Source organism: Zeus faber, assembly GCF_960531495.2.
Source record: "Zeus faber genome assembly, chromosome: 21".
Lineage (NCBI taxonomy): Eukaryota > Metazoa > Chordata > Actinopteri > Zeiformes > Zeidae > Zeus > Zeus faber.
In genome coordinates, this window is record NC_137208.1 from 14863558 (window position 1) to 14884779 (window position 21222).

The 21222-nt window shown below is 45.5% G+C and overlaps 1 protein-coding gene across 1 annotated transcript in view; it reads left to right on the forward strand.

Annotated features, from left to right (window-relative positions):
- Positions 1 to 21222, forward strand: part of snd1 (staphylococcal nuclease and tudor domain containing 1) — a 209764-nt gene that overhangs the window by 142754 nt on the left and 45788 nt on the right. The window contains exon 17 of the mRNA XM_080021993.1: positions 1658 to 1846. Within this exon, the coding sequence (XP_079878119.1) occupies positions 1658 to 1846 (189 nt within the window). The remainder of the gene's footprint in view (positions 1 to 1657; positions 1847 to 21222) is intronic.

Sequence of the window (21222 nt, forward strand, 5' to 3'; positions counted from 1 at the left end):
GGGAGGTCAGGAGGCAGATGAGACGCGAGAGGCTCTCTCTCGCCAGGACACCGGAGGTCTTTCCCAGCTCTCCTCTCAGCACAATTTTATGTACCGTACTGCCCTGCGCCATGTTTTGCTGCTCAGGAGGGTTGGGTACCGTTCACATTTGAACCGGTTTTGCAGCGAGCGTCGTCCGCGTCCCGTCTGGAAAAGTGTGACCCTGCTTGGGGCGGCTTTCAGCTCGCCATTGCCCTGGCCACGTTGAACGGGCTGTCTCGCTCTCGTGGTCTCACCCTGATGTGCTCAGGTACCAAAATTTGAACTGTGTAGTATGGACGTGCTGCATTTTTTTTTTTTTCTTTTTTTGTCTTTGTTTTTTTGTTCAGTTTTTTTCTTTTGTTTTTTGTTTTTTTGCAACCCTCCGGCGAGGGGAGAGCTTTGGGTCAAGTACGGAAAATAATATCTCAGACCCCACCAGCATCTCCTTTTCACGATCCTCTATTGTATTGCAACGCCTCCCAACAATGGGTTCAAATCGTGAGCGGGGTTGGGCGGTGAGGGTAGCTCCCCCGTGGTCGTCATCGGACTTAATCGTAGTGCAGATTAAGGATTTGTTTGAATAAAGAATTTTACTTTGAGTGAGAACAAGTCAGAGCAGTTCACAAACCAATTCCCCTCAGATTTCCCCCGGGGCCGCCGAGGCTAAGCAGACTATGTCTTAATCGCTTGACTTCTGGCTATCTCTTCTCCGCACCTGCCTTCTCACTTTCCCGCTGACAGAGGAGCGCCGGTGAGGAGGGTTAAAAAAAAAAAAAAAAAAAAGAAAATCGATCGACCCCCCCCCCCCACCGCCTCCCTCTCGCACAAACGAAACAAAATCTAATGAATGCGCAGTTGGCCTGAATAGGCAGATTTTCTCTCATAGTCCATAACGGGCAATGTTGTGGAATCCTTGCTACTTTGTCAGCAGGGTTGGCGATTTCATAGCCCTCATTCATTGGCACGGGGGATTGCAATTTGGCTTGCACTAATTGCAAATTATATTATAACGTGCGGAGTAGCAGGGTGGCAATATTGAAAGTCTTAACTAAGTCTCAAGCACAGACTCCACACTAAATTACGTAATTTACGTCTAGAAGCCCTTTCAGAGGAGCTCTTGCCGCCGTTAAAAGGCGATTATTGTTTTGCGAAAGAAGGCCATCGTGAACGCTTGCGTCTTCTGATGTGTTGCCATCATTTGGAGAGCTTTTAAAAGCAGCTGCATTTTTGATTGTACTTGCGATTGGCAAATAAATTTATTGAATGTGATGTTACCGATTTGGTCTTTTCAATCTTCGCTTCTACAGTACGTCTTCTTTCCCTCCCACACACCTCTGAGTTATCTCAACGTAGACGCCAGTCCGTCAGCCGAGCTAAGGAGGTGGCATTTAATTGAGAATGTCAGGGACCAAAGGGGGGTGTGGGTGTGTGTGTGTGTGTGTGTGTGTGTGTGCGCACAAGACAGCAACCACCAAATTAATAGAGCTCAGTCATCCCATGATCAGACTATTTGATCTCCTACATTAGAGCGATCAAGATAAATCACAGCCATGATCCCTGATACAGTGCATTAACTGTGGCCTTTTGTCTCCGTCCATCCTTCTCCCTCCCACCCGCCCCTTTCCTTTTGAACCAGGTGGAAGTCGAAGTGGAGAGCATGGATAAAGCGGGGAACTTCATTGGCTGGCTGCACATTGAGGGAGTGAACCTGTCTGTTGCGCTGGTGGAAATTGCTCTGTCCAAGGTTCACTTCACAGCCGAGCGCAGCTCCTACTACAAGACCCTGGTGACCGCGGAGGAGGCCTGTCGTCAGAGGAAAGAGAAGGTAAGCGTCGTCGTAAGGTTTTCCGGCCCGCGCACTCGGTTGCCGGCTAACATAATGTCTGGTTAACGGTGTTGCTTCCTGTCATCGCTTATCATGACATGCTCTTTCAGCCTAGTGGTGTAGCCGCTTTGACCTGTCGGAAAGCCTCCTTTTCGAAATCCTCGGACAAGCGCCTTTGCCGGAATGGCCTTCCCGATGGATGCGCAGGTGTGACGGCATCAAACAGCTTATGACACGGCAAAACACGAACAGCAAAGCGTGCTGACCACGGTTAATTCCCTCAAGGCTTGTTATTCTGCGGACAATGTTATGTAGGTACACCAAAGACAAAATTCGTCATACTAAAGTAACTGGCAAATGGACCGCATTTATCAGTCGTTTTTCTTCTATGGTATTCCAAATCACTTAGCAATTTGTGACTCCCATCTACCCACTTTAACACAAATTTCCACACCAACAGCAAAGTCAATCATGCAAAACCAGCTCTTCAGGGGCAGTAAGCGGTTCAGGTGTCTTCCTCAAGGACAATGCTTTTTGACAGGAAGAGCCACGGGACAAAACGGGAAAAACGGAAACCTTGTTATTACCAGATGACCCTGATCTACCTCCTGACCTACCTCCAAAAAGCAAAATACCCTGAAAGCAAAGTGTATGTAAATGTCAGTATGTCTACTTTGACATAACATTAACAAAATAATGAAGGCCCTGCCACCTTGGCTAGCTGGGCTAATGGGGGGGAGATGCTAGTATGGGTTGGAGAATAGCCACCTATTTTGCTGTTATCACTAAAACTTCCCTTCCTCTATGGGATCCTTTTGATGGATGGAGGCCTTTCTCATACTGATCCCAATCTCATCCTCCATTTTCATTATGGCTCCACCAGTCGCCCCTGCCAGATGAATGAAGTACCCGGCCAGCTGTCGTCCTTGCCCTCTTGGTCTGTAGCCCCCCCTCATACCCCGCTCTCACTCTCTCTCGCTCTCTCTCTCTCTCTCCACCTACTTTGGGAGACTTCATTTCTGTTCTCTCCCATATCAATATGATCTATTAGCAGGGCCAAGAAGGGACTGTGTTCTCTGCGCTTCCTCCGAATCTATCACAGTTGCTGTCAGCTCTCTTCATGCTCGCCTTCTCATTCTCTCTCTCTCTTATTCTCTCAGTCAATCACCGTCACAGCTTCCCTTTCTCCATACGAAAAACAAGGCAGTGAATTATACTTTTGACGGCCTGCGAGCCTGGGCAGCCTCAGGTGCCCGGCTTTACAAAAATGACCCGTGTCGCGCCCAGAGACGCGAGCACACCGGCCCTGCCACGCTCAATCTCACTGCAAACGAGTGGCCAGGATTCCTGACACATAAGATGACACACCATTTCACTCCCTGCGCTGACCCTGTCACAGCGTTCAGACGGATTGCCTTTTTAAGAGAAAGGATCTGACCTGACCCGAGTGTGGACGGGACGGAGGGGGGAGACAGCAGATAACTCGGCCTGAGAAGAACTGACGGATGGTGATTGCGTTTGATGGGAGGTTGCCACGTGTACCAGTGTGCATAGCACTGACGGCGTTTCCACATGCGCACGGAGGAGGGTACGTTGTGCTTGTGGGGCTGGGAGGAATTGGTTTTTATGCGTGCGTGTTTGTTAGTGGGGGCTGTTCATTTGCATTGTGAGTAACCTGAGGGCCAAATGAGGTGTACTATCTTTTCTAATTAACCCCTAGGGGCTAGCCATAGGAGAACTAAAATGCTAAATTGCTGTTTTTGCGCCCCTTCATTCTTTTGATGTCTTCGGTTGTCTGGTTATTCATCAGTTGGGGCTACAGGTAGATGGACCATCCAACTCGCCAAAGGTGGAGATACACTTAAAAAGACGCAAGAAGCGGAAGACGTTAGAACCACCGGAGAATGTCCCAGAACACCGTCAGCAGGATAAGAACTCCGCTGCGGAAGAAGCGCTAACGCGACAAAGTTGGCCTCTGAGGCTTGTGCAGAGAACACAGCACAAAACCCAGGTCACCGCTTCAATTTGTGCTTATTGTACCTCCACCTCAATCCCCGATATACCCAACACCCCTTCTCTATGGCCCCTAGGCAATTAAAATGCCTCTACAAGGAAAGGGTCTTTTTTTTTTCAAATCAAAAGCCACCAAATGTACCTAAAGTCTGCGGTGGGTCACATAATATCGATTGGCTGTTCGTGTCACATGGTTGTTTCTCTGTGGTACGACTGGCTGCTCGTGTCGTGTCTTTTGTAGGGAAACGGAATCAAAAAACTATATACAGTAGATGATAAATCTCATCAATTTCGCCCAGCCCTAGGTCCAGTTGAAACCGAGTATGAAGGGGAATTGTAGCTTGCTGCACCGGCTTCCTTAACCGAAACGGCTTAGTTGAACTGACGAAAGTGAGCATGGGTTTTGTGCTGTGATACCAACGGGACAAAGTGATTGTGTTCTAAAAATCATTTCAAAGGGTTTTAGGGGGAGCAGTTAACACTTAAAACAATTTTTGGGGATTCATGATTTTTCACGACAAAAACCCCAGTGCCCTTACTCACAACAGAGGCCCAATTGGCAGGCCCTACATTATGTTCCCCGTCACATTTATCAAAGGGTAAGCTTTTGTTTGGTCGGGCACATCCCTCTGAAGCTTCACGTCCTGTCGGAGCCCATTGTCCCACTCTTGATGGTAACATTAACAACATCCAGCCAGAAGAGCCAGACTTGGGACGGCACTAAGGGGTGCCACGGTGAGGAATTTTTCCCACCGGTTAATAAACTCATGACAACGCCGGTGTTCAAGATTCAAGAGGTTATTTACCTGTAACACTAGCTGTAGCCTTACTGCGCAGGTCTGCTGCGCCAGACTCTGTGTGCCTGACCCGGTAGAAGTTGTTTTCTCTGGAATGTCGCACTCAAAGGCTTGAATAAAAAAACATGGATTGATATAAAGGTTGTTTCTTTCTATGTATTAATTGCACGGAGGCCGTTTGTAGTAAGGAAGCCGATGGAGGATTTGGACATGGTCGTTTTGCGTGGCGCAGTTTTTCTGGTGATGGCACCGGAGTTGCAGCTAGGTTATTATTTGTATGAATTATTATATATAATAAAAAACACTAAATATTTTTGTTGAATATATTTTATCCATTGTTCATCACCATAGCAACATATCGTCACGCTTGTTTCGTGCATCCCTCTCGCTCCCTCAGAGCTGTTCAGAAAGTTCCGTTACCTTTTTACGGTGTACAGTGTACACAGTACACAAAAATGAACAAAACGGGTCTATTTTATAGTAAAAAAAATGTTTATATTAAACAAAATAAAGCTAAACTGCGGTGGGCAAGTAATGTAATTGGTGAAACACCCAAACACTGTCAGGCCGGTAACTGACGAAACTCTAGACAGCACATAAACTCATGATCGCATGTTGTTTTAGCAAAAGGGGTGGTTGTTGCAGCACGTGGTTCCTACCCTCTTTTTAATTCTCTGTGATTGCTTTGGGAAAGCATTTTCGTGTAGTGCGATTCTCCAGAGGGTAGAGAGACTGATTCCTGCTTACAAGGCATCCTTTTAAACAAGCCTCACTGGAAGCACATCCCCCATTTTATTTTTTTTTACTGTACAATAAAAGTGTCTGTCACATTTATCCATGCCCCTGTTCACTGTAAAGGCAATTTCTTGCTGTGGTGTGGGATTCGGGCAGATATTTCTGTTCTGCTATTAAAATTCCCACTAAAATTGAACGGTCTTCGACATCTGGGTTTACCTCAAGGGACAACATGCGGGGGGAAAAGTCTCCAACATTTAAACAAAGTACACTGAATTGAGCTGTGGTTAGGAGGGGAAAATTGATCTACACTCAAAGTGCCTCTCATTCTCTTACTTTGCACTTTAGACGTATAACCAATTCTCTAAATGTTGTAATTCTGTCAATATTTTTTGTCGATATTGAGCAAAGAGTGCAACAACTCTGTACCAACAAGGGAAAACAGCATGCTGGTAATTGGTGTGGCCTAATTATGAAGAGGTAAAATCAACAGTCCCTCCTTGATATTAACCAGAGCATGCTTTCTGATGAGCAAGGGGTTTTCTGCTGTAATTACCCATCCTTGAAGAAGATTAACACACTCTGATGGGCCTTGGGGAGAGGCAGACTGGAAAGGGCGAGGGATAGAGTGGATGAAAGAGGACATGACAACATAGTTAAAGATCTTTCATTTCGCATGACGCCCCCCACCCCAGTCCTTAGAGTACCCTCTTCATGCATACCCCTTTTCACTTAGTTTCCTTCTCTTTACCCCCTTACTCCCTCAGCTAATAATCTCCCAATACACTATTGTGAATCCAATATTTGTCTTCCTTGCCCTCCTTCACGGGACTTGCCCATGTTCAGTGTTGGTCAGCAGTGTCACAACTCTTTTGCCTGGTTGGCGGTCAGAGTGGGCACCTCTTACATTACCAAGGAGAGCGAACCAATCCCCCGGGCCGGGGCGCTGTCTCGGCTCTTCCGTCGTCGACTCCGCTCATCAAAGCACTTCAAGCAGGAGCCTGTCGACCTTGAGCTTCATGACTTGTCCTTGGTGGGCCCTGATTGATGTAGATAATTCCGTTCCCAGCACTTTTTTTTTTTTTTTGCAAGTTGCAAGTCCAACAAAACTAGCCTGACATATCCTGAGGGGGCTATGCAGAAATGCACACTGACAGCTCACGGCAGAAAAGTAAAAAAAAAAAGGATATGTGAGTATGTAATCAGTCTTTATGTTCATGGTGATTGGCTGATGAGCACTGTAAGCACGTCTGAAACTGTTGCCATTTGGCAATTTTTATCCCTTTACTCGCGCTTCAGTCGGTACTGCAACTCTTGAGGGTCAAGTGGTTCGCCTAGTAAGCCAAAACGTCTCGACACGCAATCAAAATCAGCCGCACGCACACTCCGTCTCTCTCAAAACCTGATTTTTGAAACTGTGCAAAACCAACATCTCCCCATTGTCCTATCTACGCTGTGTCTTCCCAGCAGTCAGCACATCACACACCTGGCTAAACAGGAACACGCAGAGGATGAATCAAGATAATTGGGCTTTTAGCGGAGATAAGTCTGCATTGTCACTCTGATCACAGGTCAGAACAAGCCTCCCTCAAGTGGACCTGTTTCAATCCCTAGGACTAGCTATGGGTAGCGTTCTATCTTTGCCCTGCTAAAAATCACTATGGATCGGTTGATGCGGAAAAAAATTATATTATGATGATGCATAATACAACATAGGGAATATCACATATGCTTAGAAATTGAAAATGGTTAAGATTCCAATAATCTGTTTCAAGACTACAACCTGGGTGCATCCCCTTGAACTGTATGATCATGTGAAGTACGATGCAGCGTTAAGGGGACGCCTTCCGCAGACTGTCACCCCCACCTGAGCCTACAAAGATCGGGGAAAACCCCGCCACCAATAACTTAGAAGTATATTTTGGTTTTCATCAACGTTCGGCCCTCTATCTATTATTATTTTTATGCTCTTTTCAGAGTTTTATGCTTCATCTCACTTTACTCCCTTTTTCATTTGGCTCTGCAAAGAGTGAAAACCTGTGGTAATCCATTGTCAAACCCGCGTATGCACTTTCAATTGATATAACCAAGTGCATTGTAGAGTCTGTTTACTTCAGATTTGACTGGTTTTCCCCAATTGTAATACCTTTAGCTGAATCCCACCCCTGCATATGCAAATGATTACCTTTTAACTTCTGCCACTTCACAGTTGGTCCTGGTCCTTGCATCTTCTCAGCACGGCAATCACAAAGTGTTTTGTTTGGGTTTTTTTTTGTCGTTTTTAATTTCTTTTCTGCCCTTTTTGTGACTGGACCCCAATGGGTTAGAACAGGCGAATGAGTTTATGAACATCTTTTTCTTGTAACGGTGTAATGTATAGTTTCAGTGTGCATTGTTTTTTTGTTTTTTTTGGGGGTTTTTTTTAGGTCATGAGTAGCAAGTTGGTATGTATTATGCTCAGTGCTTTTTGGAACAGCATCAAAGCAGGCTGTCAGACTGTTGAATGTGCACTAAAGCACTTTGCTGGGACATATACAGCCAATTCCAGCCAACCCTCTCATTTAAAATGAATGAGCATGGATTGCTGCCATCACTGCTTTTTTTTTTTTCTTTTTTTTTGTATTTACCTTGGACTAGAAGCTGGAACTAAGCTAAAAGATGAGTGAGTATTGGGACAGAAAAACATCCTGTAGACCGTGTATAAGGAGGTTGTTTATTTCTAATGCCGTTTTTACACCGAAATTAGTGGGTATATGTGGGTTTTTTTAAACAGGGTAAACCCACTAAAAATAGGCGGTTTGACTCCTTTCCCATTGCCAGAAGACAAGTATGCCTTCATATATGTACCTTTTACTCAGATGTGTTACATTTGACGTCACAAACACACCAGAAAAGGGACGTGACGTGTTTCCAGTGAGATTGAGGGGCAAACTAAGCAACTATAGGCTAGTACTTGTTATTACAAACTAGGTGTGTATGATACTGTTATTTCCCGATGGGTTTGTTCCTGGGTGTGGTTATATAATGCTAGTCAAGCCCTTCACAAGGTGTAAGTGGTCACCGAGCAGTTTGAAGCACGTGCTAATGTACCAAGGATCCAAAGTGAAAATTAATTGGACCGAAATGGTGTCTGAGGCAGCCTTTTGCTCATCCTTCATGAGGATGGAGGACCTAGATGGTCACCCAGAATCATTATGTCAGTGGTAATTAGCGTTTTTTGTGCCCTTTAGGAGATGAGAGGCCTCAAACCATGCCAAAAGCCACCACGTACACCTCATTACAGAGCCACTATCTCTGGGCAAAGTCACAAGGCTTCCCATTCAGTTACTTTCAAGACCAGGCTGTAGAATCTGTTTGGTACAGCGTAGAGCTACATGGCAGCATTCATTAGCAGAACGACAAAACCCAAAATCCCTCTCCTGTGCCTTACTTAGTTTCTCTAATGGCCAACTTGGTGCCCTATATTTCCCTAGTTTGTTGTAGTCCCATTTTTACCAAACAGCCATCCACATTAGCGCAGTAACTTAGGCCCCGAACAAACAAATTAAGCATACCACACTTATTAAACAGCACTAAAGTCCTGCCTCAACCTTCTTTTCAAATCTATTCATGACCAAGTGCATTAATTGACACATGCTTAACTACCAAGTTCTATAGAGCAAAACTCATCTCAGGTGTTTGCAGTCTGATACCAAACGCTTGAGCGACCCGTTATACGTACTTGTTATAAAAGCACAGTGCTCTGTATGGACAGTCTGTATCTGCAGCCGACCGTTTGTCCTTAGAGCTCAGATAAAGGGAAGTGATTAGAAGTGCATGTTTTTTTTGGGGGTTTTTTTTTTTTGCCTGTCTTGTGGGCTTTTAGTGAGCTGGGCACAACGTCTGTTTGTCGACAGACAGATTAAGGTTTCAAAGAGGGATGTACTGATCCGATATTCAGTATCGCTATAGTAGAGAGTAGAGTTCAGTATTCGTTTCATGTTCGATATTGGCCAAAATGACTTTAACGGGTTCGGGCTGCACGACTTGAACGGATCAGTCACATCGCAGGGTGTGCGGTGTCAGGTCAGGCAAATTAACTCAAACACATCATGCTGCAACTTTTTTGCTGCTTGATACAAAAGGAGAACTCACGTGGTTCTCATTGTCCATTGTTCATGGTTCTCATTGTCCATTGAATAATCTACAAGAGAGGGCTGTCTGATATAGCGTCGTTTACTCCTGATTTTTTGGTAGGGTTGGGTGGGTATGAGGGACGTGCACTTTGATTCTGCTCATCGGTTCCTAACTTGAGCATTTTTCAGTCGCGCTCCCGACTCGCTCACCTTGTCGTCGCGGCGCGGTAGCAGACGGGCAAATGTTGTAATCATCCATCCAATGAGTAATTTCCCAAAGCGCCACCTTCCCCCATGTTTGTTTGCATCGGTCCCACGTGCAGGTGACGTGAAACACCTTGGAGTAAAATATTGGCACAAAGCAGTTCTGCCGCTGATTAAACGACGTAACGATAGCAATGGTATCGGGTGTCCGCACACTTCTGTTTACATCCTGGAGCATGGCTGACCACAGAGAATGCTCGAAGCTTTGGCTTAGCTTCACACAATATATATATATATTATTATTTATTTATTTTTTAACTTTTTACACATTTTTTACACTTTATTTTAAATAGTTTTGTTTTATAATGTTTTTGTTGATCATTCCTTATAAGAAAGATTAATAAACATTTTTTGAAATGGAGGGGAAAAAGAAACCTTCCTGTCACAGTTGACTTTACAGACTCTACAAAATCACCCCAATCATTCTAGAACAATTCATTCCTTCCAAAAAGAGCTATTCAAGTCACCTGGTGAAAGTTCCTGTATTTCTTTATCCCAATATATATCACCGAAAATGCCATGCATGCAATGTCCGTTTTTTTCCAATATCGTGCAGCCCTAGATCAGATATCTGACTTAATATCTGTTGTAATGTGAAACGCTGAAGAGATGCCACATGGTGACCAGTAGCAGCAATGACAGCATCGATTGAGCAAGATATCTCTGCGGTGTGGAGTTATTTAAAGACGGAGTGCAAAAGCAACACAGCGCAATGCAGTAAATGCAACGTGATCAACAAACGTGATTACGCACATGGAGATTTTGGTTAGCTTATTTTGGGATGGCATATTGGTACGGTCGGCTTCGGTCAGATTCCGCGGCAAAACATTTTGAGTGGATTACAAATTGTAATTAATTTGAAACGGAAGTGTGCAGAAAATAACTTTTTTTAAGACGTGCGACCTCCAACACGCCTATCATGTCATAAGCAGGCACAGAGTGTAAATAAAAGGCAATCATGTCACATGTCAGCACATTCCGGAACCACTATGAGCCTGCTCCCACCCTAGCATGTTTACATGCCTTTTTTATTGCATAAAAATAAACTTGTTATTTTCACTTTTTTTCAACATTGCCTGAAGGGTTAATGGTTCATTAAAGTCCACCTGCGGCCAATTTCACATCCTGCTTTCCATGTTTGTTTTTCACCATACAAAAAAAAAGGGGGTAGTGATTGGTATTTGAATGTCGTGAATTAGCGACACCATGTCAACCAATGATAAACAGAGCCAATTCGCAACAGCACTATTAACTATTCAAACAAACAAAGTTCACCTGGAAATGATGATGGATGGCTGTAGATGGCTGACAGGCTTTTAGTCTCACTTTAAAAGTTGCGGCCACTCTGTTCCAAAATGGCAGGGGTGTGAGTTAATGCCTTCATTTCACAGTGAGTGGCATGCCAGATTGGATAATCAAACATAACTTTTTGCCAAGACCATCAATATGTTGGAATTTTGAACTTTTCTTGTTTGAATCGGTTTAAACATGCAAGAAATACTGGTGTTGGCCTTGAATATTCAGCGGCATGTTTGTTGTGTTCTAATTAGGCTATACACTGCTTTCTATTTCATCTCTTGAATGTCTTATGAATTTAGCAACAGTGAGTCTAGTGTGTGTGTGTGTGCGCAACATTTATCAACAACAAACATTGCAGATAAATGTCCCCATCATTTTTACTCATAAATTCATTTAATATGCATATGTTTATACTGTATTGTGGCTTCGTGAAATGAAAAACCTTACCCATTAGCATTTAATTAAATGGTAAGATTTACTCACGCTCAGTGTAGGTCATTTGAATTCACAGGCACACATCAATTAAGTAAGCGAGTACTTAAGTACTCCTTCATTTCACGGCGGTACTTCAACAGGGAAATCATGTTGAATGCACATCCCTGCTTAATGCGCAGGTTGTCCCAAAACGCATGTTTGGAAGCGTGCGTCATTACGTGCACCTTCTCTCATTCTATCCTCCGCTGACGTTTATGCGTGCGTGTGAAAAGCCTCGCCGCCGCCGTGCCCGTTAGAGCTGTATGTGCCTGGTTACCCTTGCCTTCGTCTGCCGCCTCCACCAGCGCTGTGAACTCACCACTACACAAAAGGCAAAGAGCTGACGGAGGCTTTTTTTTCGTGAGGCGGGCGAGATTACATAATCTAATGCTAACCGAACTGTTGTGCACGAACCGTCTACGCGCCGAAGCACGTACTCAACGCTGGTGTCCAGATGAAAGGCCAGCAGACAGAGCCCGTGCGCACACACACCAAACACACACGGTCCCTATGCAGTATAGATACCGCATTCCAAAATAAAACCAAGATGGACGGACATGCTTGCACACCCTCCCCAGTCGGACTGAGTGTCGGGCAGGATTTCACAATTCCATTTAGAGGCAAAAGGTCGGTATCGACCCAATCCAATATTGACGAGATGCCTGGGGGGGTCCTAGTGCATACAAGGTAAAGCTGATGAGCAGGAAAATTCTTTAAAACTCTGCAAACTTGATGACAGAAATCCTCACCCTCTGGATTGTATTGACAGGGTTTACAGGGTTGCATGTGGAATTGTCCAAGGGCAAACTGGTTTGAATCCCAAGCACCCGCAGAAAGATCATGAGGAGCTCGCAGACGGACGCACGTCTGACGCTTTCCGATGGCGCGGATTATTGATTGCACACATTTGCGTCAGTAGGATTGTCTTCTTGAGTGTGTTTATTGTGGGCTCCATTGTTGTCGGTGCAGCGTTTCACGCTCATTTGGGCATTGTTTTTTTTCCGCCCTCACGATTGTTTCGTAATTATTATTATTATTATTATTATTTTTTTTTTTTTTTTTAATCATTTTTGTTTTTGCCGTTCCGGTAGCGTGCATGTGATCTTTTCCCACAGCACGTCTTTTCTACGTGTTTTTGTAAACTTTGCTTTGCCCTCCTAGTGCGGGAAGAGCTCTTCCCGCTCCCCTATTGCTTACCCATCTCTCTCTCTCTCGGTCTGTCTATCCGTCTCTCACTCCCTGCCCTTTACTTCCCTCGGGATGGCCGAGACAGAGGGGGGGGAGAGAGAGAGAGAGAGAGAGAGAGACGGGGCCAGAGTGAGGCAAAGAAGAGGGGAACCGTCGCAGGGAGCGTAATGCGATGTGACATAGTGAATTGCATTACGGCTGATTAACACATGCTCAGCTATGCCATCCGCAAAGAAAACCGCCTCCTGCCCTCCTGCTTTTGTCTGTCCCCACCGTGTTGTGGTTGCAGCCCCCACCTTCCCCAACCAAAACCCTTGCTCATCCTAGTTGATTTGAGCGAGGGTGAAGGACAAGCATTGACTACATTATTTTTTTTTTTTTCTTTTTTTTTTTTTTTTTTGTCCCTCCTGGGACACTGTAAAGGGACATTTTTCCACTTGGTTAGCTGGGGAGTGCTCATGGCCTCGCTGCCTCCCTACCTCTACGAGGATGACTGAATGGAATGCCGCCAGCGTTGAATTTTAACAGACTGGTGTATTTGACCTGAGATTGCAAAGCCTTGATTACGCCGCTCACTCGCTAAAGGTTATTACCTCGTGCTGCAGCGTTTAATTGATGCGCTTTTATGGATGCTTACTTTAATACTCTCAGGCTTGTGCATATTTTTTTTTTCGGCGAGCGCTTATCCTTGAAATTAATCTTAAATGTCTTCTTTTGGGTGATTGCGCTCGTTTTTCATCTCCAAACTTAAATGAACGGAAGTAATTTCATGTCTGTTTGCGAAGGGGGGGGGGGGCGTCTTGGTTACGGTCAGCTCTAAAGAGGGAAAACCTGAATGAACCCGTACTGTCGCGCTGGCAGCGTGCCCGTAACCTTGTCGGAGTTTGGCTTAGACCGACCAAACTCGTTGTGATGAGTTGGCAGCGCCGGTCATCTGAGCACCCGCCATTCGTCACACAGCCACGGCGATGACATTTTCCCTGGCGCTACGCTGACATTTATGCGTTATGCGGAAGTCATCAGACAGACGCTGTGAAAACGTCAAGACTCGCCGTCCTCTCCTTGCTTCAGGTGTCCTCTCTAATCGCCCGTATTTAATTAAAGATTACATAAAAAAAAAAAAGAAATGAAGTTGGCCGACCCAAGTTTGTTCGCACATTCTCTAAAAAAAAGAAAAATAACACTGACGCACACACGCTTCCGCCGCTTGCGCACACACTTTGACTTTTATTTTTTATTTTTTTAAGCCTTCCGCTCGCAGACATACTTAACTCTGCTTAATTTGGGTCAGCAGTGAAAGACCCCCATCCCCGTTTCTCTCCCTGCCAGCCTCAATCGTTCTCCTCTGCCGCCTCATGAGATGCTGAATATTTGTCTCTCCGGGGCACCGTTGGGAAAAACCTCTCCACGCGCACCTTGGTCCCTTGTCGTTTTAACAAGTTCCCGTTTCATTATACCCAAGGAACCGAGATTGGACCTGAGGCGATTTAGCCCCAAAACGGCCCGGGTCACTGGAGATGGGATGTGACCAGCACTGCGTATGATTGACACCTCTAATCGAGCCGACTCTGGAGAAGGTTCTCCAGACAAGGACCACTGATATGGAAGACGTTGTGTAAAGAAACGGTTGAATAATCTATAGCAGGAATGTGGAAGGCTATTTCACAAATTCTAACATGATATGAAAGCACGTAATATGTGAACTGTTTGGATGTTTGAGGCTGTTGTGAGCCTCATTACAAGCACCTTGACATTTTTTATTTGCTGTTGAATTTGTTCTGTCGCTACATGGCCCACCCGCCTGATAAAGTATTGCAGCTATCATCAGACGCCACACCCGGAGCAGATTGGGCTGACGGAGGACGGGGTGCTCATGGCTGTTGCCAAATCCAACAACTCATAAATTCTCTTTAGAGCCTGCTCACAGACGAAGGGTCCTCCACACATTTGCCCGCCGTTCTCTGCTCTGCGACCAATCGGGCTCCCTAAACGCGTTTCCTCACTCTTCTTTCTCCCCTTCATCTTATTCCAACTCCAATGTCTTCACCTTTTTGTTCCTCCTCTATATAGGTTTTTTTTTTTTTCCCCCCCCTTTCCATTCAACTCCTCGAGCTTCTCTTCCTGGCGCTCATTTGCAGTCGCCTCAGTGCCCTGCCTCGACCCTCCCCGTCTTCCTCCATGCCTGTCTCTCCTTTAAGTGTGTGTGTGTGTGTGTGTGTGTGTGTGTGTGTGTGTGTGTGTGTGTGTGTGTGTGTGTGTGTGTGTGTGTGTGTGTGTGTGTGTGTGTGTGTGTGTGTGGACGAGATGAAAAATTCTCGCCATGACTCGAGCCAATAGTTTGTATTCCATTGATTATGTCGTCCGAAAACAACCGGGATGAGTCACGACCCCAAATGTATCACAATGCGAGAAGTAAGCGGGTGTTGTATTTGTAAATCAATATCATATTTAACCACACGGTCAACTCGGGGGAATACTCAGTAGGATGTGACATTGAAATTGATATTTAAATGAATGGCGTGAAAAATATTGCTGTGGAAAAATTCCCTTTGACCGTGTTGAATTCTTCCATATCACTCTGCCCTGATGACCAGACTTACACCAACAATACTCTGCCTCTCTGTGTCATGGCCCCCCGACTTAAAAATTGCGGTTATATAACGCTATCTTCATGTCAATTTTAAAGTTTTTACTTTTTCGTGCACACCCATGTACGTGTATCTCGCTGCGGCTGTGTACCGCCTCAGTGTCCTCCCGTGATTCAAGGGAGGAGCAAGCAGGCGGTCACGGCCGCTGAAAAGGCTCCGACCTCTCGTCTCCGTGACACTTGCACATACCGCCGCGCCAGCACCGCACGCCACGCGGTGTCTAGGGGGTTAACGTGGAGAATGTCTCCAGGAATTCTGTAGAATTCCACACCGGCTTTTTATCTGGGTCAGTACATGTTCTCCTTTTCCTCGTTTTTTTTTTTGTTTGTTTTTTTTTTTGTTGTTTTTTTTTTCCACTCTTCCTGGCTTCAACCCCCCTGCTGGCTAGCCCCCCGGGTGCACTCTGAATTTGGAGAATTGGACCACTCTGTTGGTCCCACTGTTGCCCGGATGGAATCTCTGTTTTTTGTGCTTTTTTTGTGGTTAAAACCCATCCCTGCTCTCTCATTGGCCATCAGTCTCTCTCTCTCTCTCTCTCTCTCTCTCTCTCTCTCTCTCTCTCTCTCTCTCTCTCTCTCTCTCTCTCTCTCTCTCTCTCTCTCTCTCTCTCTCTCTCTCTCTCTCTCTCTCTCTCTCTCTCTCTCTCTCTCTGTTTCTGTAGCCTGGAGGAGAGATGGTTACATAAACAAGCTCTGTTGTCCTCTCTGATCCCCCCCTGGTGTATCAGCACCGGTCTCCTCCTCTCACTCATCTCCTTATTACCTGCGGTCCTCATTTTTGTTTTGTTTGTCTTTCTTTTGATCACCCTTCGCGCCATCTCACCTCCTCCTTTATTCTTCTCCCACGTCATTGCGTTATGGGTTATGGGTTGTGGGTCAGGGTGCCGACCCTAGCCGCTAGTATACTGCTGCGACCGAAAGCCGTGTCTTAAGAATTGGGGATTGAGGTTGAGGTGTCCAGTGTCCAAATTGAGTTCTGGCCTGTTAACTTGTCAGCATGCACATTACCCCTGACCATTTCACTGATGAGAATTTCTGCCGACTTTTCAGTGAAAAATATTTTGCAGGCAAAATTCAGTCTGAGGGGAGTAATTTTGGAAATTGAAACAATAGAATGGAATTGTGTCCGTGTTCTAAATGAACCCATCCGTAGGTGTTTTGCTGGAAAATTCAAACGGTATGTTGAGAAGCCTACCTTAATTACTTAATTTGGCTTTGTCATATTTGATAATTCCATTTAAAAAGCTGGAAACGTTTTGCTTTTACCAATACAAAGCACTGCAGAATGAATTCATTTTGGCCCAAAGGATTATGTTAGCATTGTCTGCAGCACAACCAGGGGATAGTTTTAAATAAGTTGGGGGCTTTGTGGTTCAGTGCCGCCTTACGACAACGCGATCCCAAATCTAAATCCACCGCCTGCCCTTGTTAGTGCTCCACCCCAGCCCCCCACCTGCACTCATCTCCCCCGGTGACTCTGCTGATGTCACTTGTTCTTAATGAAGGCTCTGCTGACGCCGACTCTGATGTACAGTCGGTTTGACTACTACTGACAAATGTACTTAGTGTATGTCGCTTTGGATGAAAGCGTCTGCTAAATGACGTAACGTAATGTTATCGCATTCTTCTCCACACACACACACACACACACACACACACACACACACACACATCCCCACCTTTCCTCCTCACATACCAGAATCTCTTATTTCATATCTTACCGCTACCTTCCTTCTAATTCTTTCTCCCTCTTGCATCTCCTATATTTCTGCTGAACAAAGGAGCAGAAGCGGAGTGATCAGAGAGAAAAATAACCAGGAGCTTGCTATAGAGCGGGAGATAACGCTAACCTCAAAAACTGGTAGCCATGGCAACATCCTGGCAACCGGGGGGGGGGGGCGGCCAGTTCACTTGTGGTTAATTAAAAGGTTGATCAATAACCTTTTAATTGCATACTTGTACATTGTAATGCAGAGATATTGCTCTCTTTCTTACTCTTCTTATTCCTCCACCCTTTCTCCACATGCTCTGTTGTTTTTTTGTTGTGTTTTTTTTGCCCCCTGCCGCCCTCTCCCTCTCTCGGTCCCCTCCCTGAGCCGAGGACCAGAGGGGGGTAAAAAAAAATAAAAAATGCCGGACAGGCGTACAGAAAGGCTCCTTGAGTTGATAAACAGATCGCGCAGAGCAAGGATGACTTAGAAAGAGGAGGAGGAGGAGGAGATGGATTGAGAGAGAGAGAGAGAGAGAGAGAGCGAGAGAGAGAGAGACGTTCATTGTGAATTTCAGCCCACTTTTATCCTGCCGCTGAGCCTGCCGGGTGTATAGTCATGACAGAGACGGAGAACTTCAGCCATTTTGCAGAGCCAAGGTCACAGGGTGAAAAATACTGTTGGAGCGAGAGGGTGATGATGAAGGGGAGGGAGTGAGCCAAAGAGGGTTGTGACAAATTTTGAGGATGTAGACATGAAGCCAGTGTGGATGGAGGGAGAGCAGTCATCTGACATGCAGGGAACACAGACACACACACACACGCACGCACGCACACACACTCGTGCACACAGATAGACACTCAGCGACAGGTCAAGTCGTCCGTACTCTGCCCTCCCGCACGCCCTCCTCTCTTTCCTCAGGCGTGTGAGCGCTGTCATGCTACGCCATCAAACACAAAGTCCTCTACACACGCTGTCTTCCCAGCAGATGAGTGAGTGTGTCTGTGGAGTGCACGTTCACACACACACACACACACACAGCTTGCCTTCATTAATTGCGCGGTCACTCCCGAGCGTTGCTTTTGTTTTTTGCTCTGGCGGCATCTTGCTCTGTCTGATTATCTTTTGACCGCGGATAGACACACACACACACACCAACACACATGGATGAATCGGCTTGCGTTGCATAAGGCTCCGTGTGTGTGTGTGTGTGTGTGTGTGTGTGTGTGTTAGTATTGTGTGTTTCCACTGTCATGATCCATTCAAGCTGAATGCCGTGGCATCAGTGATGGTGGTAATTCAGGTGTGTGTCTTCTGTGTATGCGGTAGCGTCAGTTGCCTGTACGCCCACATGGTCTGTTTCCATGGTTACAGAATGCCCCTCCCTTCACTTAACACAATCACTCTCACACACAAACACACTGTGTCTGGTTTACCAGTTACTTAGTGCTAATAGCACCTTCTCAGCTTCCTGCCTACCCCACCTTTGACATACACACACACACACCAAAGCACTAACATTAAATTGGTCAGTGTGTGTGTGTCAATTTATTACATGTAACGGGTTACAAGATAGCCTCAGGTCATTTCCTGGCGTGGGTGCGTGCGTGCGTGTGTGTGCGTGTGCGTGCGTGCGTGCGTGCGTGCGTGCGTGCGTGCGTGCGTGCGTGCGTGCGTGCGTGCGTGCGTGCGTGCGTGCGTGCGTGCGTGCGTGCGTGTGTGTGTCAGTACAGAGGGGGTCATATTAGCCGTGTAAGCCGGGGTTGAGTAGCCTCGCTGCCGCCTCTTTGATGGGAGAACATCTGTTGGCTGCGATATGAGGCTGGGGACTCTTTCTCATGCTCTTTCTTTCTCTATCTCTCTTGTTCAGTTGTAAATTCCCCAGCTGCTCTACTTCCTCCCCATCCGCTAAAAACCCTGTCCCACGCCACCTGTGCAGTTTTAATGCATAATTTATCTTCTAAGTAACCACATCCAAGAAGACTCATCCCTCCATCCTTTCCTGCTTTCTTGCCTCGCCGGAGTCTGGCTGGCGGTTGAGAATTGATATATTTTTGCCAGTTTGCTTTCCCTTTTTCCCTTTTTTATTTCAGGGAATTGAGAGTTGTTTGGGCTAGTGGGTCCGGACAGTGTATGAAAGTATACAAATCCATTTTGATCTGTTTTAACCTTCTCCTTCCTGAATGAATATACACAGATCAGCCACAACATTAAAACCAATGACAGGTGAAGTGAATGACATCTCGTTCCAATGGCACCTGTTAAGGGGCGGGATTTATCAGGCAGCAAGTGAACAGTCGGTTCTTGAACTTCATGTGTTGGAAGCAGGAAAAATCGACAAGCGTAAAGATCTGAGCGACTTTGACAAGGGCCAAATTGTGATGGCAAGATGACTGGGTCAGAGCATCTCCAAAACAGCAGGTATGATGGGATGTTCCCCGGTATGCAGTGGTTAGTACCTAAGGAAGGACAACCGGTGAACCAGCGACGGGGTCATGGGCGCCCAAGGCTCATTGATGCGCATAGGGAGTGAAGGCTTTCCCCTCTGGTCCGATCCCACTGAAGAGCTGCTGTAGCACAAATTTCTGAAAAAGTTAATGCTGCTATGACAGAAAGGTGTCAGAACACACAGTAAAAATGTCCGGGAATGTTTTTTTGGAAGATGAGTTCAAGGTGTTGACTTGGCCCTCCAAATTCCTCAGATCTTATTCCGAGCAAGCATCTGTGGGATGCGCTGGAACAACAAGCCTGATCCATGGGGGCCCGACCTCTCAACTTCCAGGACTTAAAGGATCTGCTGCTAACGTCTTGGTGCCAGATACCACAGGACAGCTTCAGAGGTCTGGTGGAGTCCATGCCTCCACGGGTCAGAGCTGTTTTGGCGGCACAAGGGGGAGTTACACAACATTAGTGTTGTGTGTGTGTGTGTGTGTGTGTGTGTGTGTGTGTGTGTGTGTGTGTGTGTGTGTGTGTGTGTGTGTGTGTGTGTGTGTGTGTGTGTGTGTGTGTGTGTGTGTCTTGAGTTTCCGTTAGGAAAAAATTGGTGCCTGTCCTGGAAGATTTCAATTTCCCGGACAAATGGGAGAGATTCCGGTCAAATATAATCTGTGTTTATTGAGCTTAAAATCAATTGATAGGCAGATAGGCAGGCTATATCATGAATGCATGTGGATTTATAATATTTGTGAATGAATATTCAAAATAAAATAAGTCCCGTCAGTTAATGCCATTTAAAAAAATATATATATATATATTATTTGAAATCACAACTGAGTGTATATATGTATACATATCCACACATACATACATACATATACACATACATACAATACAAATTTATACATAAAATACACATACTTATATATGCACACCTACAAACTGTACATATATACAGATACATGCATATACACATGCATACAATACACAGATATATATATACATACAATACACAGATATACACATACATACAATACACATATATATATATATATACACACATACATATATATGTATATATACATGCACATATATATATACAGATATACACATATACCTTTATACTATATGTATATGTATGTATATGCAATATTTGCAGTCACTGAAATGGGGTCTGTTCATGCTTCTGAGATATTTAACATACATACACTGATCATCTAGAGGGTGATCGAAGTATTCAATGGAATTCCTGTCCTTCAATGATCACACCAGACACAAATTTACGTTGGAGGAGGGACCAGGTCTCATTTTGGTGTGATGAGGTGTCGATACTGACAGTGATAAACCTGCTGTAAAGGGGTTTTTATAGCACTGTCAAATTGGCCTGTTTGGCTGACATGTTGTGGTACCGTGTGGCCTTGCGATTTCACAAGCGGTCAAATTGCTGCCATGTCTTAACTCAACAATTGCACTGTTGGCTCCCAAGGCCACAGTGGTATGCATGCGTGCTGTGAGCCCCTAAAGTACACGTGTCTCTCAAACATCCATTTTATGGGAGTGTTGTGGCCAACGCAGCTAAGCATTTAGACTGAATAGGAGTGTGGGAAGGACAACACGCCCCTCCACGCTTAGCAACACACACGTATCTCCATCCAGTAAATCATCCCTACGGCGCTCCCAGCAACCACGACCACCCATG